Raw genomic sequence first — 26146 nt, forward strand, 5'->3', positions numbered from 1 at the left:
TCATATAAATGATCTTTCATGACCATTTTATTTCATTTAGCATGTTTTCAAGATTCATCCACGTTGTAGCATGTATCGCTACTTGTTCCTTTTATTGACAAAAAGATATTCCATTTAATGGATATACCACATTTTACTTATCCATTCATCAACTGATGAACAGTTGGGTTGTTTCCATTTCTTGGCTATTATAAATATGCTGCTATGAACATCTGTGTGAACATTTTTGTGTAGGCAAATGTTTTCTTTTTATTAGTTTCAGGTGTACAATAAAATGATTCAACAATTCTATACATTTCTCAGTGCACATGAAGGTAAGTATACTTGTAATCCACTTTATCTATTTTACCTATGCACCTCCCCTCTGGCAATCACGAGCCTGTTTTCTGTATTTAAGAGTCAGTTTTTTGTCTCTTTTTCTCTTTCTTTTTTCATTTGTTTTGTTTCTTAAATTCAACATAGGAGTGAAATATACTTGTCTTTCTCTGACTTATTTTACTTAGCATTATACCTTCTAGATCCATCCTCATTGTTGCAAATGGCAAGATCTCACCCTTTTTTATGGGTAATATTCTGTTACATACACACACACACACACACACACACACACACACGCCACATCTTTATCCATTCATCTATGGATGGACACTTGGATTGTTTCCATATCTTGGCTGTTGTAAATACTTTGCAATAAACATGGGATGCATATATTTCTCAAATTAACATTTTCGTTTTGGGGGGTTAAATACCCAGTAGTGAAATTACTAGGTCATCGATAATTCTATTTTTAACTTTTTGAGGAACCTCCATTCTGTTTTCTACAGCGGCTGCACCAGTTTGCATTCCCACCAAGAGTGCATGAGGGTTTTTTTCCTCCACATCCTTGCCACCATTTGTTATTTCCTGTGTTTTTTATTTTAGCCATTGAAGACATATGTTTTCCATTTTCCTGGGTATGTACCTAGAAGTGGAGTTACTGGGTAATATCATAAGTCTATGTTTAATTTTTTGAGGGACTACTAAATTATTTTCCAAAGTGGCCGTACCACTTTACATTCCCAACAGCAATGAATGAGAGTTTCAATTTCTCCACATCCTCAACAACACTTGTTATTGTCTTCTCATTTTTAGCTCTGCTAGTGTGTGCTGGGGGCTTGATTTGAATTTTCCTAATAACTAATGTTATTGAGCATTTTTTCATATGCATATTGGCCATTTATATATCTTCTTTGTAGAAATGTCTATTCAGATCCCTTGCCCATTTTTCAATTGGGTTATCTTTTTATTCTTTATATGCTCTGGGTTCTAGTATAATTTACAAATATCTCCTGCTATTCTATGGGTTGTCTTTTTTTACCTTTTTGATGGTGTCCTTTGATGCAAAAAGTTTTCAATTTTTCTTTTGAAGATTTTATTTATTTATTTGACACACAGAGAGAGAGACAGCTAGAGAGGGAACACAAGCAGGGGGAGTGGGAGAGGGAGAAGCAGGCTCCTGGCTGAACAGGAAGCCTGATGTGGGGCTCGATCCCAGGACCCCGGGATCATGACCTGAGCTGAAGGCAGAGGCTTAACGACTGAGGCACCCCCAAAAGTTTTCAATTTTGATGAAGTCCAATTTATTTATTTTTTTCTTTTGTCATTTATCCTTTTCATGCTGTATCTAAGAAACATTGCCTAACCCAAGATCATGACGATTTATGCCTATGTTTTCTGCTTAAAAATGTTTCTTAGTTTTGGGCCTTATATTTAGGTGTATAACCCATTTTAAATTAATTTTTGTATATGGTGTGTTAAACCCCATTTTATAGAGGAAAAACCTAGGCAAAGTGAAGCTAAGAAATTTTTCCAAAGTGTAATAGCATTCAAGGGGCTAAGACAGGATTCAAGTCTAAACAATCTGACTCTGAAGTCTGCACACTTACCCACAATATTATGCTACTTCTATATTGCAACTAAGGTTTTTCTCTTTTGTCAAAATATATGTAAACTGATAGATTAAGGTTTTTGTTCTTTTAATTATTGGTGGGTAGGCAATACAATGGAAAACTTATAAGAAAGACATCAGTATTACTTCAAAAGGGATCATCAGTTTTCTGCTTTATGCAAAGAAATGCTGCAAAGACACATAAAAACTTTAAAAAGCAAAGCCAATGCCCACATGTGATAAACATACAATTTCTACATTGGAAATGGTTTACTGCTTTTACAGTTAATCATTCTTTTTGGTAACTGAAATCAGAAGAGAAAAGTTCACCAAGTTTTCTTTCTTCAATATACTAGATCCATGTTCACTGACTTTATTAACCTATATTATTTCCTAAAAATAAACCCCCCTATGTTATGTCACATTCTGTGAAAACTGATTCTTCAAAAGGTGACCATCTTAAAACTAGATAATGTCTAATTTGTCTATTCCAACCAGTTTGTATCTATAAAAATTTCACCAAATGATATGGAAAGATGCCAATTCTCATGATAGCCCTATAAAGTAGCATTTCATATGAAGGGCCAGAGAAATTTGAAAAGTTAATAATTCTGGAAATGTTAAATAACATCAACATAGATAAAGACTTTGGTCTAGCAAGAACTGTATCAGTTTTCTTAATATCCAATGTAATATTCTACCCATCATATATCATTAACTACATTTAGCACAGCAATCATTAATGATTCTAATCAAGTAAAATTCATAAAGAACTATCTGTTATCCCCTGTATGAATGAATGACATCATATAGAGAGAGTTCAGAGCAGTTTATTAAATAGACCTTTCAACTCTACCTGCTCTACCAGTGACAGGTTTTTTTTAAAAAAAAACATTAGATTTTATCTAGGTAACTGTGGTTAGATATTTCTCAACTCCACTTGCCTCCTATTTTATTATATATACAATTTAACACACATTTTGTTTCAAAAGAAAGACAAGTATTGGTTAAATGAAGAGCAATTTGCCTGTCTGCACTTTCTTGCTGACTTAAAGCTTGATTTTAATTTGTGTTGTATGCTTCTGTTAATGAAACTGTCTATTTAAAATTAACTATTTAAGTCTATGACATTAACATAATGGATACTTTCTCCTAGAATCTCAATAGAGGGGATTTTTTTAATGTTAACTTGAGGCCTTGTAATAGATGCCATTCACAGAGTTGTTCTATTTTTTAAATTTCTAATGGGAACACTTTATGCTTCCAATGAGCTCTGTTATCTAAACCAATCTGTACAACTTTGCTAACATGAAGGGCTCATTTGAATTCAGAAAAGGTGGAAAATTTAGCTTTGTGTTTTTTTCCCAATGGCACCAATAAGTTTCTGAAAGCAACAGAACCACAAATTCTGACAACAACACTGGCTACATATAATTAATTGGGTGACCAACTGAGGACAACTCCCCAGAAAGCTTTGCCCTTAACATTTTACCATTTCATCCACCCCTGACTGAGAAGCATACAAATGTTTATACTACTCTTTGATTTCTCAGAACAGGACCGAAGGACAGGCTCTCTCAAAAGCCATATAAGCTCTTTGTAGGATCACTATTATCCTGGGACACTAATGCAAGACTAAATATAAGTTCATGAATAAATTCATTCTTCAAAGTATCATTACACTTTGAGCACATTTGCTCAAAATAGTCAAGTCCATTTGCTAACTTCAAATATGGCTAAGAGAAATAAAAATGAAATATAATAAATATCAAAAAGCTTTCTAAATATGAAAAAATTAACAATACTTTGGGTACTGGCAGAATAAGTTCTTCTAGAAACCAAAGAGATATAAAAGAGAGTCCTTTAAGGCAATAAAGTACTCAAGCTTCATGCTAAATAGGGGGAAACATTCTGTAAAAGAAAATGTTATAACAAGATTCCGTATTTTTAATCCGTATTTCTCCTGGGAAGCTAAAGAATATAATGTTCATATTCTAGTCTGATTATATTATAGGAAGACTTCTGTTAAATAGAGAGGCAAGTAGGACTTGGAAAAACTCTATTTGCTTGAAAAAAGAAGAGGTCACTTCATAATAAAAAGGAAGTTCATAACCAGGGTACCTGGGTTTACCTTTGCTTTGCGAAAGTGGTAGACCACCAGCATGCTAACGAAGTCGAGCAGCATACACAGGGCTTGGAAGGAGATGATAGCAAGTCGCAAATACTTATCCTCCTGGACAAAGCAGGGGCTGTCATCAGCACAGTAAGGGCAGCCCTCCCTGCAGGGTAGGCAGACATGGGCTTCTTCTGACACATCTTTTGCACTTCCTGAAAGTTCCAAATAAAACCACAGTGTCATTGCACCTCTGAGATAGGTGAGATTGAGTACACAAAACACATCCTCACCTCTTCATTCCTTATCCTTTTTACTAAAGACCTTTTATCAACCTGCTTGCTAAGGGAGAGTTACTTTGCTTTTAGACCTAAACAAAATTCTTTTTATCCTTTTGATTAAAAAAAAAAAAAGTCATTCAGAGTAATTGAAAAAAATTAGCAAAAATGGAAATAAAACTCCTTAAAGGCAAAGAACAGTTTTCCAATTCTGTCATATCATTACCTACCAATCACCAAATGATACTCTCTATGGCATGAATTATATTCCATAAATATCTGTTAAAGAATTAGGGCAGGTGGGTGGCTCGTTCGGCTGGGCGTCTGCCTTTGGCTCAGGTCATGATCCCAGGGTTCTGGGATCAAGTTCCGCGTCAGGTTCCCTGGTCAGCAGGGAGCCTGCTTCTCCCTCTTCTCCCTGCTCTTGCTCTCACTCTCTCTCAAATAAATAAAATCTTTAAAAAAAAGATTTAACTAGAAGGAAGGATAAGAAAGTTATCTCTTTTCTGTACCAAGTAATACACAACACTTTTGGAACGTCTTGACCTAGATGGCACAGAATCCAAAATGAGGCTTTGATTGCTCCTTAATTCAGCAGGGATCTCATCTACTAAGTTCATTACGTCTAAATTGGTTAAAATGGTACTTAACTGGCAGTTGTTCAGTGTGCAATTGCCTAATGATGGTGCATCCTTTGCCCAGAGTATAATCCATACTTATAGGCCATCATGTAATTTCCCACTTTGCCTATTCATAGGACATTTCCTCACTATTAACTAACTGCTGCTATTGATCCTCCCTTTACTTTTAGATTTTTCTGTCTCAGTTGTCAAACTTAACTTAGCTCAGAAGCTCAGTGGGTGAAGATTTTCTTTAATTGTTGAGTTTAACACTGGAAAATATCCAATTAATAACATATACTAAAAAAAAAAAAATTTCCTGGGAGGGATGGGGTGGTTGGGTGATGGACACTGGGGAGGGTATGTACTATGGTGAGCGCTGTGAATTGTGTAAGACTGATGAATCACAGACCTGTACCCCTGAAACAAATAATAATAACCTCTTCTCCAAATACCTTATATGTTAATTAAAAAATTAAAAAAAAAAACTATTTCCAACTCTGAACTCAATATGAAAGACATTAGTGAATATATACCCAATTTAGTATATAATACAACCACCCAGTTTAGTATATAACACAATCACCCTGTTCAATATGTAACACAACCTTGACTGAATGAGGAATCTGGGAAAGACGTTGCTCTGGTTAACAGCATTTTAATAATACAAAGTTTAACAGAAAGTATTTATTACTTTCAAGTCTTGTTGAAAAGGTTCATATTCTTTCTAAAATGTATTTGTCTTCTCTCCTTCCTTAATAAATAGCAAAAACGTAATTGAATATTTCTTTGATGATTCAGGATATTATGCTGTTTAAGAGTCACTATTCTGTTACACAGTGAAAAGTGTATGAATTTTAGTATCCAGCAGATATGGTTCCCATTCCTAGATAGCTCTGAGATATTAGGCAACTCATTTGACTATTTTGGGTCCTAGTTTACTTATGTATGAAATGTGAACTGTTGTGGGTATTAACTGAGTTAATATTTATAAATTAGAGTGCTTGGTTTTCTCTTCTCCAAATACTGAAGATGCAAAGAGGGAGTTAAAATCCACTGGTGCCTTAAAAAAAAGTATTACTGTTCAAAAACAAGAAAGTTAGAAGAAAGAGCTGAGGTAAAGAGGAAGTAAGTGGGAATAATAAGCTCCATTTTAGAGAAACTAACTTTGAGGTCCAACTCATTGTCCAGCAGTAATATACAATAAGAAATGAGCAATAATACAAGACTGGGGTGTGGGAGAAAGATCAGTCAGAGAAAGAACTTACAGAGAGCTCTGGGAGTGGAAAAGGCAATGATTAGGGAATGCAAAGAGTAAGAAGCTAGACAGAAATTTTTACAATGTCACAATAGAAAACTGATTTATTGGAACATGCTGAAATGTGATCAAAGATGATGACTGAGGAAAGGCTATGAGGTATAATGATTATTTTATCTTTCACTGACCTTTTTTTTTTTTTAAAGATTTTATTTATTTATTTGACAGAGAGAGAGATAGCGAGAGAGGGAACTCAAACAGGGAGAGTGGGAGAAGAAGCAGGCTCCCCACCAAGCAGGGAGCCCGAAGTGGGGCTCGATCCCAGGACACTGGGATCATGACCTGAGACAAAGGCAGACACTTCACAACTGAGCCAGTCAGGCGCCCCAATCTTTCACTGACCTTTAAGACAGTGGTTTCCAAGAAGTGATAGAGACTGCAACTAGTTTGTCAAGGCTTAAAGAATAAATATGAGATAAATAGAGTATTATTTCAATAAATGTTCCATTGAATGAGAAAAGCAAGAAAATCTCATGGTTAATAGGAATAATGATGAAGTAAAAAAAAGGATTTTGATTTTGTGTTTTGTTTTCTTCTATTATAGGTAAGATCTGAGCATAGCTGCAGTCTGCAAAAGGAGCCACTAGAAATTAAGGAAAGATATGTGAAGACTGGTAAGAAAAGAATGGGAGAAGTCAGGATTAAAAATAATCAAAAGCACAACTGGAAAAATTAACTCTAAGAATAACTGATGTTTCTGCTCACATTGGAAAGTAGAGGTGGATTAAAGATTTTTTTTTTTTTTACATGGATGAACTAGAGGGTATTATGCTAAGCAAAATAAATCACAGAAAGATAATTATCATATGATTTCACTCATATGTGGAATTTAAGAAACAAAACAGAGGATCACAGGGGAGGGGAGGGAAAAATAAAGATGAAATCAGAGAGGGAGACAAAACATAAGAGACTCTTAACTACAGAAAACAAACAGGGCTGCTGGAGGGGAAGTGTGGGGGGGATGGGGTAACTGGGTGATGGACATTAAGGAGGGCAAGTGATGTAAAGAGCACTGGGTGTCACATACAAGTGATGAATCACTAAATTCTACCTCTGAAACTAATAACACAGTATATGTTAATTAATTGAATTTAAATAAAATTAATTTTTTTAAAAAGATTTTTTTAAATAATTTTTTTATAAAGGAGAGAAATCAGTTGAAAACTGTTTGAAATATAGACAAAAGACAATGTGGAAGCCAATCTTGTAAAGTCTTATACTTCTCAACAACTCAGGTTGAGAATGAGGAAGGCCAGTTTTGAGGATGAAGACATGAAAGATTAAAGCAGCAATATTACACAAGATGACTATTTGGGATCACTTGGCAGAAAAAGAATCCATTTAGTGTAAGATGGTATGATTTACTAGGAGATCTATCCAAAATGGTTTTTTTCTTATTTTCTACAATTATCAGTAGCATAGAAATAAATGAGGAGGATAGAGCAGTCGGGGATAGAGAATAAAGGATTGTGACAGTGGCATTACATCACAGGGAAGGAGGGAAAGCCAATACAAGGCTGTAATGGAGGGTAGCTGGGGCTCAATCCTCCAGAGACATCCTGAGTCTGAGTCAATCTGAGGGATTAAAGAGGAAAACATTTCTTCACCATTGACCTTATTCATTGTTCAAGGGTAGACTCCAGAGTCATTAACTCCTGTACAACTTTTGGATTGTACAGGAGTTAATGCATTCATAAATTTGGAGCAGATTTTTGCATCTTGTGCCATGACTTCAGCGGTGCCCCACAGCAGAAAAGAAATTTAAAAGTGTGGTATGAGGTTCCAGTCTGAAGCAAAGCATAATACAACTGTATTTATGCAAAACACTCAAAGCTTTCAGGAAATAGAACAATGACTGGAGTAAGACATAAGGCCAAGTGGCATTTGAAGGGATTAAAAACAAGTATCTAATATGGACAAAAACTGGCACAGAAGTCAAAAGCTACAAAGTACAAAAGTCTAGGATACTAAGAAAACAATAAATTAACCCTGAGTAGAAAAAGGATAGTCATGTGAGTGAAGTAAAAAGGGGTCATTGCACTGAATAAGATAAAGTTGTCAAGGATTCAGATGGTCTGATGATGGTGACAAAAATGTCAAGACCTCTATGAACAAATACGGAAGACAAAGGTCAGGATTTCCCCTTCTGGCCAAGATGGAAGAATATGGATTGAATTTACCTTCTTATCAGAAACAATGACAAGAATAGACAAAATATTATAGTTATGGTTTTACAGACTGGACATCTGGCAACAAAGGACAGTAATTCCTAACAAGTGCAAATACTCCTCAATAAACCAAACTACTATAAACAGAATCACAACAAAAGTTAAATTAGTAAAGAAAAAGCATCTATGAAAAGTCTTGGTTTTGTGAAATAGTCCTTCTTAACCAATCTTTGCTTTCTTGCTTAGCTAAATAGGCAGGTATTTTCTCATTGGTTTAAGAAGCTCTTACCTGCCTATAAGCCAAGCAGTACATACTATTTACTTTCAATACAAATTAAACTTGAAACTTCACTCATATCTAATGGTATAATTCTCCTAGATGGTATGAGCTATTTAGTACTTTGAATCACTCAAACCTGAAAAATACAATTGAACAACATGGGTTTGAAAACACATGATCCACTTATACATGGATTTTTTTCAATAAATATATTGAGAAATTTTTGGAGAATTTTGGCAATTTGAAAAAACTAGCGGATAAACTGTGTACCCTAGCAATAGTGAAAAATTAAAGAAAAAGCGGTATGTCATGAATGCATAAAATATATGTAAATACCAGTCTATTTTAACATTTATTATCATAAAACATATACAAATATATTATAAAAACTTAACATTTACAGACCACACACATGGCACCATTTCACAGTTTAGGGAAATGTAAACAAGTGTAAAGATACAGTATTAAATCATAACTGCTTAAAATTAAATGTAGTAATACTGTATTACTGTAATATTTTTGTAGCCACCTCCTGTTGCTATTGTGGTGAGCTTCAGCATTGCCAGTATCTGCTTAAAACCCATCTGATGCTAATCATCTCTGCATAAGCATTTTGTCACTCCAGTAAATTTGTATTGCATAAAAAGTGATCTTACAGGTTTCTCATGTATTTTTTTATTGTGTTTAGTACAATACTGTAAACCTTGAACAATACCATGAGACCCATGCCATTAGTGATGTTTCCAAGAAGCACAGAAAACTCATGACATTACAAGAAAAAGGTGAATTGCTTGATATGTACCATAGACTGAGATCTGCAGCTGCAGGGGCCTGCCATTTCAACATAAAAGAATCCAGTAAGGACCATTGTGGAAAGAAAAGAAAGAAAGAAAAGAAAAAAGAAAAGAAAAGAAAAGAAAAAAGAAAAGAAAGAGAAAGAAAAGAAAAAGGAAATTTGTGAAGATGTTGCTGTAGATATGCCAGCAGGCACAAAAACTGTGCGCTTTTTGTGAAATACCTTTTTATCTCATATTGAAAATGCAGCTTTTATGTGGGTGCATGATTGCTATAAGAAAAGCATACCTATGGACACATATGATTTGAAAAAAAGTGAAGTCATTATATGAAAACTTAAAGCAAAAGGAAGGTGAAGGATCTAATGCTGGAGAATTTAGTGTCAGCAAAGGATGGTTTGATAATTTTAGAAAGACGTTTGGCTTAAAAAATGTCAAGATAACAAAAGAAGCAGTGTTTGCCAACCAAGAGGCAGCAGATGAGTTCTCAGATGCCTTTAAGAAAATCATTGAACAAAATGGTGCTGGGAAAATTGGACAGCCACATGCAGAAGAATGAAACTCGACCATTCTCTAACACCATTCAAAAGATAAACTCAAAGTGGATGAAAGACCTCAATGTGAGACAGGAATCCATTCAAATCCTAGAGGAGAACATAGGCAGTAACCTCTTTGACATCGCCCACAGCAACTTCTTTCAAGATACATCTCCAAAAGCTAGTGGAACAAAAGCAAAAATGAACTTTTGGGACTTCATCAAGATAAAAAGCTTCTGCACAGCAAAGGAAACAGTCAACGAAACAAAGAGGCAACCCACAGAATGGGAGAAGATATTTGCAAATGACACTACAGATAAAGGGCTGGTATCCAAGATCTATAAAGAACTTCTCAAACTCAACACCCAAAAAACAAATAATCAAGTCAAAAAGTGGGCAGAAGATATGAAAAGACACTTCTCTGAAGAAGACATACAAATGGCTAACAGACACATGAAAAAATGTTCATCATCTTTAGCCATCAGGGAAATCCAAATCAAAACCACATTGAGATACCACCATACACCAGTTAGAATGGCAAAAATGGACAGGGAGAGAAACAACAAATGTTGGATAGGTTGTGGAGAAAGGGGAACCCTCTTACAGTGTGGTGGGAATGCAAGTTGGTACAGCCACTTTGGAAAACAGTGTGGAGGTTCCTCAAAAATTTAAAAATAGAGCTACGCTATGACCCAGCAATTGCACTCCTGGGTATTTACCCCAAAGACACAGATGTAGTGAAAAGAAGGGCCATATGCACCCCAATGTTCATAGCAGCAATGTCCGCAATAGCCAAACTGTGGAAAGAGCTGAGATGCCCTTCAACAGATGAATGGATAAAGAAGATGTGGTCCATATATACAATGGAATATTACTCAGCCATCAGAAAAGATGAATACCCAACTTTTACATCAACATGGATGGGACTGGAGGAGATTATGCTAAGTGAAATAAGTCAAGCAGAGAAAGTCAATTATCATATGGTTTCACTTATTTGTGGAACATAAGGAATAACATGGAGGACATTAGGAGAAGGAAGGGAAAAATGGGGAGGGGAAATTGGAGGGACAGATGAACCATGAGAGACTATGGACTCTGAGAAACAAACGGTTTTAGAGGGGAGGGGGGAGGGGGAATTTGTTAGCCCGGTGATGGGCATTAAGGAGGGCACATACTGCATGGAGCACTGGGTGTTATACAAAAACAATGGATCGTGGATCACCACATCAAAAACCAATGATGTATTGTATGGTGACTAACATAACATAATAAAATTAAAAAAAAATCATTGAACAGGTTTTTAATGCAGATGGGTAGGGGGAGGAATGCCACAAAGGACATTTATTAATAAGGAAGAAAAGTGAGTACCAGGATTTAAGGCAGAAAAGGATAGGCTAACTCTGCTGTTTTGTGCAAATGCAGTCAGGTTTATGATCAGGACTGCCCTTATCTATACAGCTACTTGTAGGGAAAAGATAAACACCAGCTGTCAGTCTTTTGTTTTACAACAAGAAGGCCTGCACTAAAAGAACCCATTTTCTGGATTGGTTCCATCGATGCTGTGTTCCTGAAGTCAGGAAGTACTTTTCTAGTAAAATCCTACCTATTAAAATTCTTTTGATACTGGACAATGCCCTGGCCAGCCAGAACCCCATGAATTCAACACTGAAGGCATGAAAAATTTCTACTTGTCCCCAAACACAGTGTCTCTAATTCAGCCTCTAGATCAGATGCCATAAGGACCTTTAAGGCTCATTACATGGTAGTCTATGAAAATGATTGTCATGGCTATGAAAGAGAACCACAATGGAGTATTACTCAGCCATGAGAAAGGATGCATATTTACCATTTACATCGACATGGATGGAAGTGGAGGGTATTATGCTGAGTGAAATAAGTCAGTGAAAGACAATATGGTTTCATTCATACGTGGAATATAAGAAATTGTGTAGAGGATCATAGGGGAAGGGAGGGGAAAACTGAATAGGAAGAAATCAGAGAGGGAGACAAATCATGAGAGACTCAATTACAGGAAACAAACTGAGGGTTGCTGGAGGGGAAGTTGGTGGAAGGATGGGGTAATTGGGTGATGGGCATTAAGGAGGGCATGTGATGTGATGAGCACTGGGTATTCTATGCAACCGATGAATTACTGAACTCTACAACTGAAACTAATGATGTATTACTGTATGTTGGCTAATTGAATATAAATTAAAAAAAAAAAGAGAGAGAACCACAATAGAGAGATCATAAAGGTCTAGAAGGATTACACCACTGAGGATGCCATCATTATTACAGAAAAAGCAATGAAAGCCATCAAGGCCAAAACTAAATTCCTACAGAAAAAAACCTGTGACAAATGTTGTACATGACTTCACAGGATTTACAACAGAGCCATGGCAAAAAATGTGTGTGTGTGGTGGGGGGTAAAGGGTAATATGGATCTTGGGAGAAATTTAAGAGTTAATAGATACCACAGCAGAGGAACTGACAGAAGACCACTTGATGGGGATGAGTGCTTCCAAACCAGTGCCAGATGATGAGGAAGAAGAGGTAGAAGAAGCAGTATCAGAAAAACAAATTGACATTAGACAATCTGGCAGAAGGGTTCTGATTATTCAAGACTGCTTTAACTTCTTTTACAGCATGGACCATTCTATGATACAGGCACTAAAACTAAAGCAAATGATGGTAGAAGGATTGGTACCATATAGAAACATTTTTAGAGAAATGAAAAAATAAATGTATTTCTGTAAAATTACAGCAAGAGTGCCTGATTCTCTTGCCTCCTCTTCCATCTGTACCACCCCTAAGAAAGTAAGACAAACCCCTCTTCCCCCTCCTCCTCCACAGCCTATTCAACATGGAAACAATGAGGATGAAGACCTTTATGATGATCTACTTCCATTTAATGAATAGTAATGAATAATAATAATGCCATACAGTTAATAAACTTATTTTTGTGCATGTATGCCTCTTCATGTGAAAATCTATCTGTCAAGCAAGAACTGTATGAGACATTTTTGTGTCATCATCACCATCCTTGCTTAAGCATTCATGGTGTAGAACATCCTGTGCAAGACATGTATGGAACTGGAGAAGCTATCCTTCCAAAGACATGCAGTAAGTGATATTTAATATAAAATTAATAATGTGTTAGCTTTCTGTTTTATTACTTGGCTTTCAAAGAATTATGTTACCATATACTATGCCTCTCTCTCTCATAATTGGAGAAACTGTGTTCGGCCTATCATCACAAGTGTTTTTCTAAAAATGTAACAATGTTTCCAATACTATATTAAGAAGATGATTGTAATACTGTATGTCCTAAAATTTTTTTCTTATTTATTTATTTATTTTTTAGAAAGAAAGAGAGAGGAGGGGGAGAGGGAGAGAGAATCTCCATCAGACTATGCACTGAGCATGGAGACTGACACCGGGCTTGATCCCAAAACCCTGAGATCATGACCCGAGCCAAAACCAAGAGTTGGATGCCTAACTGATGGCACCACCCAGGCGCCCCTGTATGCCATAAAAATGTTATAATGATTCATTCATTAGCATACAGGGTAGGCTATCATGAAGCAACTGTATTGATTACACGAGGTTACTATAAAGTAATCATATTGCTGCTTCTTTATCAATGCATGAATTGTAATACCTATAAATAAATATGAATTTCTTTTCCACATTATCTTTTCATTTTTGAGGTCTACTGTTAGTAATACATATTACATCTACAGTGTCTTTTGGCTTAAAAGATAATATTGAGGTAGGTAATGACAGATGATTCATCTTGAAAACAGATGACATAAACTTATGGTACTGATAACTATAACACAATAGTGTAAATGTATTTCCTCTTCCTTATGATTTTCTTAATAACATTTTTTTCTCTAGCTTGATTTATTGTAATAATAACTTATAGTACATAATACATAAACAAAATATGTGTTAATCAACTCTATAGTGTTGGTAGGCCTTATAGTCAACAGTAGGCTATTAGTAGTGAAGTTTTGGGGGAATCAGGAGTTATACATGGATTTTTCACTGTGCAGGGGATTGGCACTCCAAACCCCCATGTTGTTCAAAGGGTCAAATGCATTGCAGAATGTTAAGTGCTTTGTATATCTGAACTTGTTAGTTTTTGTAACATGACCATGGCAAGCAGTTTCAGTTACATTTTAACTACATTTGACAAGTCCTCCAGCTTTGTTAAATTTTCCATCATTTTTAACCAATCTTAATTTGAGAGTTTCTTTTGGCTTAGAACCAAACCTACAGTCCACTTTTAGTAAATGCTCAACACCTAACCTTATTCCTTGATTTTTTTCATGACCAATATTTTACTTTTGCCCAATTTCCTCATTAATTGTTAATTGTTATTCTGTTGCATAGTATATATTTCTGTAAGGTACTCCTAATCAGTTTTGGAATGAGGTTGAAGATAGAAAGCACTGATAAAATAATACTTCAAGTTTTAGAGAATTTGACAGAAACAAATTATTATTCAATTCAACAACTATTTTCTGAGTGTCAAATTATGTGTCAGAACTATTTTACTGGAATAAATCAGTGAACAAAACAAAGATCTCTGTGCCTGTGGAATTTATGTTCTACTAAGGAAAATAGACACAACCAATCAACATAACAGGTAAATAACACTATATGTAAAACTGAGAAGTGCCAAGAGGAAAAATGAGTAGAGCAAGGTCAGGGGAATCAGATGTACTGGAGATGGGAGCTGCAATTTTAAGTAAGTAGTTAAGGTAGATCTCATTCTAAAGGTGATTATCAGAGCAAAGATTTGAAGGAGATAAGAGTTATCCATTCTGATTTCAGAGCATGTTGGGGGACTTCTCCAGAAATGAGGGAGCTGGCAGTTGCCATTTTCCTACCCTGCCTCCCAGCATACACATAGAGCCACCTGCAGGAAGTGGTGCTCCAGACACTTGCTATCTAACCTGCTAGCAGTGCACCTGAGGACTTGTATACTCCAAGTCTGCTAGCCTCAGCCCTGGGCTCAGGGCAAATTTTGTTAGCATATAAGCCTCACTCAGCTGCCAGATGCACGGCTGCCACTGCATGCCAAACCTACCCAATATGATGCACCCCCAGCCACCTTGGCCCTTAGCTGGCGCATCATTTCAGGGGATCTGACCTAGGACAAGTGGCCCAATGCAAATTTTGCTAACACCCCTGCCCCGCTCCCAAGTTCCTTGGCAGGCATGCCCCGCTGAAAGGCTGGGTCCCACTAACACCACAGAGAATAAGCACAGCCCATAAGAGGTAGAGAGTCAGTGCAGATGACTTCACTTAAAAAGTGACTCAGACACAACAGCAGGGCATAAGCAACACACACAGGATACTCTCCTAAGTGCCAGGTTCTGAGAACAGTGGACACTGCACTGCAGGGCACTCCAGGGACTCTTCTTCATAAAGTCACTACTTTCAAGAGCAGACGACATAGCTGACCTTCTTAACATACAGAAACAGACACAGAGAGGCAGAAAAAATGAGGAGATAGAAAAATTTATCCCCAATGAAAGAACAGGACAAGGTCATGGCCAGAGATCTAAGTGAAACAGATATAAGTAACATGCCTGATAGAGAATTTAAAGCAATGATCATTAGGATATTCACTGGACTTGAGAAAAGTATGGAAGACATTAGTGAGACCCTTAACACAGAGATAAGGAATAACATAGCAGAGATAAAGGACTCAATAAATGAAATGAAAAACACACTGATGGAATGAACATCACAATGGAAGAAGCAGGGGAATGAATTAGTGACCTAGAAGACAGAATGATGGAAAGTAATCAAGATGAAGTACAGAAAAAAGAAGTATGTAAAACGAGAATAGACTTAGAGAACTCAGATTCCATCAAACATAATAACATTTGTATTATAGGGGTCACAGAATAAGAAGAGGAAGAAAAGGAAGCAGAAAATTTATTTGAAGAAATAATTGCTGAAAACTTCCCTAATCTGGGAAAGGAAACAGACAGCCAGATCCAGGAGGCACAGAGAACTCTCATCAAAATCAACAAAAGCAGATCCACACCAAGACATACTATAATTAAATTTGCAAAACATAATAATAAAAAATTTTAAAGCAGCAAGACAAAAGAAATAAGTAATTTATAAGAGAAAACCCATAGGGCTAGCTGGACATTTCTCAACAAAAACTTGGCAAGCCAGAAAGGAGTAGCCTGATATACTCAAAGTGCTGAGAAAAATCTGCAGCCAAGAATACTCTATCCAGCAAGGCTATCATTCAGACTAGACGGAGAGATACAGAGTTTCCCAGACAAACAAAAACTAAAGGAGTTCATGACCACTAAACCAGCCCTGTGAGAAATACTAAAGGGGACTCTGAGTGGAAAGGAAAGACCAAATGTGACAGTATGAAGGTAGGAAACACAAAGCAGTAAAAATATTTCTGTAAAAAAATCAGTCCCAAGGTACTGACAAAAAAGGGATATAAAATATAATAACACATACATAAAACGTGGGGAGGAGAGGAGAAAAGAACGGGCTCAAACTTAAACGACCATCAACTTAATATAGACTTCTATATGCAGAAGAGGTTATATATAAAACTAATGGTAATCATATATTAAAAACCACTAATAAATATGCAAAGTATAACAAGAAAGAAATGCAAATATATCATTAATGAAAATCAGCAAATCATGAAACAGAGAAAGAAATGGTCGAAGAAAATCCCCAGAAAAAGAAAACAAACAAGTAATAAAATGGCAATAAATATATACCTATCAATAATTATTCTGAGTGTAAATGGACTAAATGCTCCAATCAAAAGACACAGGGTGACAGAATGGATTAAAAAAAAAAAGACCTATCCATATGCTGCCTATAAGAGACTCATTTAGACATAAAGGCAACTGCAGATTGAAAATGGGGAGATGGAGAAACATCTATTATATAAATGGATGTCAAAAGAAAGCTGGAGTAGCAATACTTATCGGACTAAACAGACTTTAAAACAAAGACTGTAACAAGAGACAAAGGAGGACACTATATAATAATAAAGAAGATATAATAATTGTAAACATTTATGCATCCAAATACATAAAACAGTTAATAACAAACCTAAAGGAATGAATCAATAACATAATGAGAGTAGGGAACTTTATTTTTATTTATTTTTATTTTTTTTAAAGATTTTATTTTTTATTTATTTGAGACAGAGAGAATGAGAGACAGAGAGCATGAGAGGGAGGAGGGTCAGAGGGAGAAGCAGACTCCCCGCCGAGCAGGGAGCCCGATGTGGGACTCGATCCCGGGACTCCAGGATCATGACCTGAGCCGAAGGCAGTCGCTTAACCAACTGAGCCACCCAGGCGCCCGAGAGTAGGGAATTTTAACACCACACTTACATCAATGGACAGATCATCTAAACAGAAAATCAACAAGGAAACAATGGCTTTGAATGACACACTGGACCAGATAGATTTAACAGACATATTCAGGACATTCCATCCTAAAACAGTAGAATACACATTCTTTTCAATGGAACATGAAATGAACATGGAACATTCTCCAGAATAGATCACGTATTAGCCCACAAAACAAGCCTCAACAAATTCAAGAAGATTGAAATCACAATGTTATGAAACTAGAAGTCAACCACAAGAAAAAATTTGGAAAGACCAGAAATACCTGGAGGTTAAATAACATGCTGCTAAACAATGGATGGATAAACTAGGAAATAAAAGGGGAAATGTGAAAGTGCATGTTACATGAAAACAATGAATCGTGGATCACTACATGAAAAACTAATGATGGGGTTTTCCACATAAAGTATCATATCATCTGCAAAGAGTGAGAGTTTGACTTCTTCTTTGCCGATTTGGATGCCTTTTATTTCTTTTTGTTGTCTGATTGCTGTGGCTAGGACTTCCAATACTGGGGAGGGTATGTGCTCTGGTAAGCGCTGTGAATTGTGCAAGACTGTTGAATCTCAGATCTGTACCTCTGAAACAAATAATGCAATATATGTTAAGAAAAAAAGAAGAAAAAGAAGAAGAAGGTAGCGGGAGGGGAAGAATGAAGCGGGGGAAATTGGAGGGGTAGACGAACCATGAGAGACGATGGACTCTGAAAAACAAACTGAGGGTTCTAGAGGGGAGGGGGGTGGGAGGATGGGTTAGCCTGGTGGTGGGTATTGAGGAGGGCACATTCTGCATGGAGCACTGGGTGTTATGCACAAACAATGAATCATGGAACACTTCATCTAAAACTAATGATGTAATGTATGGGGATTAGCATAAGAATAAAAAAAAACTAATGATGTATTATATGGTGACTAACATAACATAATAAAATAAAATTAAAAAAAAAGAAAAACAAACAAACAAAAAGTACATGGGAAAAAATGAAAATGAAAACATGATGGTCCAAAACCTTTGGGATACAGCAAAAGCAGTTCTAAGAGGGAAGTTTATAGCAATACAGGCCTACCTCAAGAAGCAAGAAAAATCTCAAACAACTTAACCTTATACCTAGGAGACTAAAAAAAGAATAACAAACAAAACCTAAAATCAGCAGCTTCATGAAGGAAAGAATAAAGACTAGAGCAGAAATAAAAACTAAAAAAACATTAGAACCAATCAATGAAACCAGGAGCTGGTTCTTTGAAAAGATCAATAAGATTGATAAACCTTTAGCCAGACTTATCAAGAAAAAAAAAAGAGAGAGGACTCAAATAAATAAATCACAAATGAGAGAGGAGAAATAACCAACACAATAGAAATACAATTATGAAATAATATGAAAAACTATATGTCAACAAACTGGACAACCTAGAAGAAATGAGTAAAATCCTAGAAACATGTAAACTACCAAACTTGAAACAGGAAGAAATAGAAAAGTTGAACAGGCCAATAACCATCAAAGAAATTGAATCAATAATCAAAAAACTCCCCAAAAACAAAAGTCCAGGACCAGATGGCTTCATAGACGAATTCTACCAAACATTTAAAGAAGGGTTAATACCTAATCTTCTCAAAATATTCCAAAAACAGAAAAGGAAGAAAACTTCCAAATTCATTCTATGAGCCCAGCATTATCCTGATACCAAAACCAGATAAAGACACCATTAAAAAGGAGAACCACAGGCTGATATCCCTGATGACCACAGACGCAAAAATCCTTAATAAAATACTAGCAAACTGAATTCAACAATATATTAAAAAAATCATTTGCCACAATCATGTAGGATTTATTCTGGCTTGCAAGGGTGGTTCAATGTTCACAAATCAATGTGATATATCACATCAATAAGAAAAAGGATAAGAACCATATGATCATTTCAGTAGGTGCAGAAAAAGCATTTGACAAAATACAGCATCCATTTGTAAAAATCCTCAACAAAGTAGCTTTAGAGGGGACATACCTCAAATTAATAAAGGCCACGTATGAAAAATCCACAGCTAACATCATCCTTAATGCAGAAAAACTGAGAACTTTTCCCCTAAGATCAGGAACAAGACAGGAATGTCCACTCTCACTTTTATTCAACATAGTACTGGAAGTCCTAGCCACAGCAATCAGACAACAAAAAGAAATAAAAGGTATTCAAATCAGCAAGGAAGAAATAAAATTTTCACTATATGCAGATGACATGATACTCTATATAGGAAACCTGAAAGACTCCACCAAAAAACTGCTAGAACTGATGCACAAATTCAGTAAAGTCACAGGATAAAAAATCAACATACAGAAATCTGTTGCATTTCTATACACCAATAATGAAGCAGGAGAAAGAAATTAAGAAAACAATCCCATTTACATTTGTACCAAAAATAGTAAGATATCTAGGAATAAACCTAACCAAAGGGATGAAAGACTTGTACTGTGAAAACTATAAAACACTGATGAAAGAAACTGAAAATGACACAAAGAAATGGAGACATCCCATACTTATGGACTGGAAGAACAAATATTTTTATTTTTATTTATTTATTTTTATTTATTTATTTTTTTAAAGATTTTTTTTATTTGACAGGGAGAGACACAGTGAGAGAGGGAACACAAACAGGGGGAGTGGGTGAGGGAGAAGCAGGCTTCCTGCCGAGCAGGGAGCCCAATGAGGGGCTCGATCCCAGGACCCTGGGATCATGACCTGAGCCGAAGGCAGACGCTTAATGGCTGAGCCACCCAGGCGCCCCAAGAACAAATATTTTTAAAATGTCCATGCTACACAAAGCAATCTACACATTTAATGGTATCCCATCAAAATACCAACAACAGAGCTAGAATAAACAATCCTAAAATTTGTATGGAACCACAAGACCCCAAATAGCCAAAGCAATCTTGAAAAAGAAAACCAAAGCTGGAGGCACCACAATTCCAAACTTCGAAGTTATATTACAAGCTGTAGTAATCAAAACCATATGGTACTGGCACAAAAATAGACACAGAGATCAATGAAACAGAATACAAAACCCAGAAATAAATCCTCAACTACATGGTGAATCTTCTACAATGGTGTTGGGAAAACTGGACAGCCACATGCAACAGAATGCAACTGGACCACTTTCTTACACCATACAGAAAAATAAATTTAAAATCAATGAAAGACCTCAATGTGAGACAGGAAACCAGAAATATGCTAGAGGAGAACACTGGCAATAACCTCTTTGACATCCGCCATAGCAACTTCTTTCTACATATGTCTCCTGAGGCAAGGGAAACAAAAGCAAAAAAGCTTTTGCACAGTGAAAAAAAATCAACAAAACTAAAAGACAACCTACAGAATGGGAGAAGATATTTGCAAATGACATATCCACTAAAGGGCTAATATCCAAAATATATAAAGAACTTATAAAACTCAACACCCAAAAACCATATAATCCAATTTAAAAATGGGCAGAAGAGATAAACAGACATTTCTCCAAAGAAGATATACAGATGGCCAACAGACACATGAAAAGATGCTCAACATCACTAATCATCAGGGAACAGCAAATCAAAATCACAATGAGATATCACCTCATACCTGTGAGAATGGTTCACATCAACAAAACAAAAAAACCACAGGTGTTGTTGAGGATGTGGAGAAAAAGGAACAATCCTGCAATGTTGGTAGGAATACCAACTGGAACAGCCACTCTGGAAAACAGTATGGAGGTTCCTTAAAAAGCTAAAAATAGGGGTGCCTGGGTGGCCCAGTTAGTTAAGCATCCGACTCTTGATTTGTGTTCAGGTCATGATCTCAGGGTTGTGCAATCGAGCCCTGCATTGGGCTCTACACTGGCATGGAGCCTGCCTAAGGTTCTCCCTCTCCCTCTTCTTCTTATTCCCCCTCCCCCTCTAAAAAAAAGTTAAAAATAGAACTATCCTATTGCAATCCAGCAACTGCACTATGAGGTATTTACCCAAAGAATACAAAAACATAATTCAAAGGGATACATGCACCCTGATGTTTATACCAGCATTATTTACAATAGCCAAATCATGAAAACAGCCCAAGTGTCCATGGATTGATGAATGGATAAAGAAGATGTGAGATATAGATAATGAATGTGAGATATATATAATAAATGTGAGATATATATAGTGAATGTGAGATATATATAATGAAATATTACTCAGCCAGGAAAAAGAATAAAATCTTGCCATTTGCAATGATATGGATGGAGCTAGAGTATAATGCTAAGTGAAATAAGTCAGTCAGAGAAAGACAAATACCATTTGATTTCACTCATATGTGGAATTTAAGAAACAAAACAAACGAGCAAAGGGAAAAACAGGAAGAGAGACAGACAGACAGACAAACCAAGAAACAGACTCTCAAGTATAGAGAACTGATGGTTACTAGAGGGGAGGTGTGTGGGCAATGGGTTAAATAGGTGATGGGGGTTAAGGAGGGTACTTGTGATGAGCACAGGGTGATGTGGAAGTGTTAAATCACTATACTGTACACCTGAAACTAATGTAACACTGTATGTTAACTAATTGGAAGTACAGAACTTTAAAATAAGGAATACATTCTTTCTGAAATTTATTGTGTATTACATTTATATAATTAACAAAAATTAGCCTCTCTTCCATCCTTCTTTCTCTTACCAGAAAAGCTTATTCCTAAATGAGACTTAGACATCATTTCTGTATTATGATAGAGACACAATTCTTTCACTAGTCCAATTTTGTTGCTCATCTTTATTTCCTAATTACGGTCCCCTCTACATTGATATATTTTGTTATTCACATAAATAAAGGTTCTTTCACAGTGATCGTAATGTCTCCCAATCCTGATTTACTGGGAAGACTGAGTTACTTGTCTATATTCAACCTATTGCAACCTACTGAATGCAAGGTAGCATTGAGGAACACAATCATCTCAGACGGTACTGTTGAACAGTCCATTCCTGCTGTCCAAAGCTGGACTTAAACTTATCTACTCTCTCCCATTATTCTCTTCACCAAACTATTATCCAGATCTACACCAACATAGAGGACTTTTCATGCCTAATGCACTCTGGCTCTATTCACTTCTTTTCCTGATGCTCCAAGTCCTTGTGACTATGTTTATCTGCCTGTGTTCTTTTTTTTTTTTTTAATTTTATTTATTTATTTATTTGATAGAGAGAGAGACAGCGAGAGAGGGAACACAAGCAGGGGGAGTGGGAGAGGGAGAAGCAGGCCTCCCGCTGAGCAGGGAGCCTGATGCGGGGCTCGATCCCAGGACTCTGGGATCATGACCCGAGCCGAAGGCAGACGCTTAACGACTGAGCCACCCAGGTGCCCCTCTGCCTGTGTTCTTCTAACTCTGCCTATGGCTAAAGTTCTACAGATGTATATGCTGTACCCAAATAAGCTGTGAGAGCAATAAGAATAGGACAATCATTTTATATTTTCCAACCTAGATTAATATTACAAAAGATCCAGTATACTGGGCCATAAAATACAACCATGAGTGCAGGACATACAACAGAAAAAGCTCATACACTGCGTTATCTTCCCCAGGTAAGGCTGAAATAAGTTACAGGTATTATGTCTACTAACATAGTAGCAGCTAGATTTAACGCTGGAAATTGACAAGTCCAAACCATTCTGTATTTCTTCATATAGGTAATACTAAATTATGTTGGTTAGACGAATGCTTCAATATTTGTGGATAAAAGCAATTTGTTAGAAAATAAATTATGATCACATTTTATTCTTTGTTCTCAGAAGTATCAGAAGATCAACCCACAAATGTTGAATAGTGAAGTGCTTTCATGAGAAATTTCCTCTTTAATAAATGTCTTAACTTTATTTGAATATGAAAAATCATGAGGTTCTGTAAGGGACACAAAGTGGTAAAATGGAGAGAAAGAAAAACCACAAGTCAGAGACCCGATTTCTAAAGTGCAAAAAAGCTATTATTACAGATAGAACTTTCTACATTCGGTACTTCCTATAGGACTCAAAGCATGATTAAATAATCTTCTGGTTCCAAAAACATGTTACCAATTTATGCTGAAGTTCTCTATCCAGGACAAGGGAATATATGCAGCTAGTAGAAATCATACTACTACTAAATAATAATAATGGGCTTTTTGTTAATTTACTAAATGGTACCTTAATTTATGATGGCTTAAAAATTTAAGTTCCTAGAGGACAGGGGTCATGATTTATATCTCTTTATGCACTCAGCACTGAACACAGTATTTTATACATATTGAATACTCAGCAAATAATTGCTAATGATGAAAGTGCTCTTCCAAAATGAATAAATGCAATACAAGTGTATAGCTGAAAATATTCAACCCAACAAATCTTCAGGCTCTCAAATCATTTATGCTTAAGAATTCATTCAAAATGGTATTTTTCAAAATGCTAGACACAAATTGGAAAAATATGTTGGGAATAGGAGTTATTACAGGTGTCTTTGGAACGTATGGGAAAGTGTGTTTAGAAATCATCTTGGAGGATAATTTGATTTGGGAATCTCAGTTCTGAGCAACTTAAAAACATCCTCCATGCACAGAATCCCAATCTGCTTTGCTAAAGCTTAAAAATGAAGATAACACCTGGAACTTTCAGATAAAACAAATGCTTCCTGAAGACAAATGACAAATATGAAGAGCTATGAGATTTGGCAATCGATAGCAGCTTTTCAGCTCATTATATGGATGATCAAGTATGCTGCCTTGAGCAAAAATATAAAAAAGGACATTGGGAGAAGCTTATAGTGGCACCAGAGGATATCTGAGGAATCAAATATTCACCTGTAAACATGAGCCTGGTGGGATAAATTGTGAAATTTGTGAACAATATGTTAACCTTTTTGCTTACTTTAATTTTACTACACTGATCTCAGAAAAACACAAAACTTCGGGGCGTTTTTAATTAAGTGTAGTTTTATATTTATATAAACTAGTAAAAATAGAAACTTTAGAATGGGTAAGTAAATCACAGTACATTTACTCAATGGAATGCTATGGAGCTATTAAAATTACATTCAAGAAGACTATGTATTATATTAAATAAATATAATACCAAGTTTTCAGAAAGATCATATGTACACACATTTTATAAAAACAATAAACTTAAAGAATGAAATTATCAACAGATTTCAAATGGCTTTTGAAATTCTTTTCTATACACTCCAAAATTTTCTTTAATGAACATGTAATATTTTTATAATAAAAACATATTTTAAATTTGTGACCCTTTAGATAGCAGTGAATAACAAAGTGAATTTTTGCTCCAAATCCCAAAGACCTAATTAACTCATCAATGCTATAAGTGTTGAAAAATTTCAGACCTCTGAATTAAAACAATGTTCTAAAAATTAGATTTTTTAACTTTTAATTTTGATATAATTTTAAATGTACAGGAAAGATGCAAGAATGGTACAAATAAATTCCATATATATACATTAAAAATGTGGTATATGTGCACAAGGGAGTATTATTCAGCTATGAGAAAGGGGAATATCCTGACATTTCTGACACCATAGATGGATTATTCTACAAGAGATAAATCAGACAGAGAAAGAAAAGTACAGTATGATATCACTTTTATGTGGAATCCAAAAAAGTCAAAACCTTAAAAAATAGAGATCAAAGTGGCAGTTACCAGGAGATGGGGTTGAGGACGATAAGACTGATGGTGTTTAAGATTACAAACTTGTAACGAGTAGTATATAAGCTGTAGAGCTCTAGTACATAGTATAATGAATATAGATAATAATATTGTACTATAATGATGTAATGTAACAAATATTGCCTCAATGGAAATCATATTAAAATAAAGAAATGTATCAAAGTAATATGCTATACACCTTAAATTTACAAAACATAACAAAAATGGGAAAAAATCCATATATTATTTACCCAGATCCACTATTTATATTCTATAGCATTTACATTATCATTCCCTGGACAGATTGATAGATGTTTATAGATTTACATGTACACTACTTCTTCTGACCCATTTGAGAGTAAATTAGAGATATTGTGTCCCTTTACTCATAAATACTTCAGTTTGTACATCCTAAGAAAAGAGCATTCTCATGTAAATCTACATTATGATTATCAAAGTTGGGAGATTTAATACTTATACAATATTTTTTTATGAATAGTCCATATTAAAATTCCATAAATTCTCATTTATTTCTTTTGTAGCTATTTTCATCCAACCAGGATGAAATCTAGATGATGCACTGCATTTAGGTGCCATGTCTCTAGTCTCTGATTTGGAACATTATTAATGAAGAACACTACAACAAAAACTAATGATGTACTATATGTTGGCTAACTTAACATAATAAAAAAAAGAAATAAATACTGATAAGAGAATCTCATTCCAGAAAATTAAATCCATACTCTTGGAAATGAAAAAAAAAAAATTTCTAGTCTTCCAAAAAACTCTGATCAGTTTGCAAGTTTCGATGTTTCATAACATTTTTGTTTTACAAAGTATGAATCAGTAAAATTTTAAGATTGTAATAACACAACAAACATACTGCTATGAAAAATAATGTATAATAGATGCATATAATAAATATTAAATCCTGTACCTGTATGTTACTGTTGGCTACATTACTTTACATTGAATAATAAAGTGTAATACTTTCTATCATTAAACTA

At 35.5% G+C, this 26146-nt stretch overlaps 1 protein-coding gene across 1 annotated transcript in view; it reads right to left on the minus strand.

Annotated features, from left to right (window-relative positions):
* The window catches only part of GPR158 (G protein-coupled receptor 158), a 475038-nt gene that overhangs the window by 193835 nt on the left and 255057 nt on the right, over positions 1-26146 (minus strand). The window contains exon 5 of the mRNA XM_035029491.1: positions 4059-4261. Coding sequence (XP_034885382.1) covers positions 4059-4261 — 203 coding nt within the window. The remainder of the gene's footprint in view (positions 1-4058; positions 4262-26146) is intronic.

This window comes from Mirounga leonina, unplaced genomic scaffold (assembly GCF_011800145.1).
Source record: "Mirounga leonina isolate KUSES-001 unplaced genomic scaffold, KU_Mleo_1.0 Mir_242, whole genome shotgun sequence".
NCBI lineage: Eukaryota > Metazoa > Chordata > Mammalia > Carnivora > Phocidae > Mirounga > Mirounga leonina.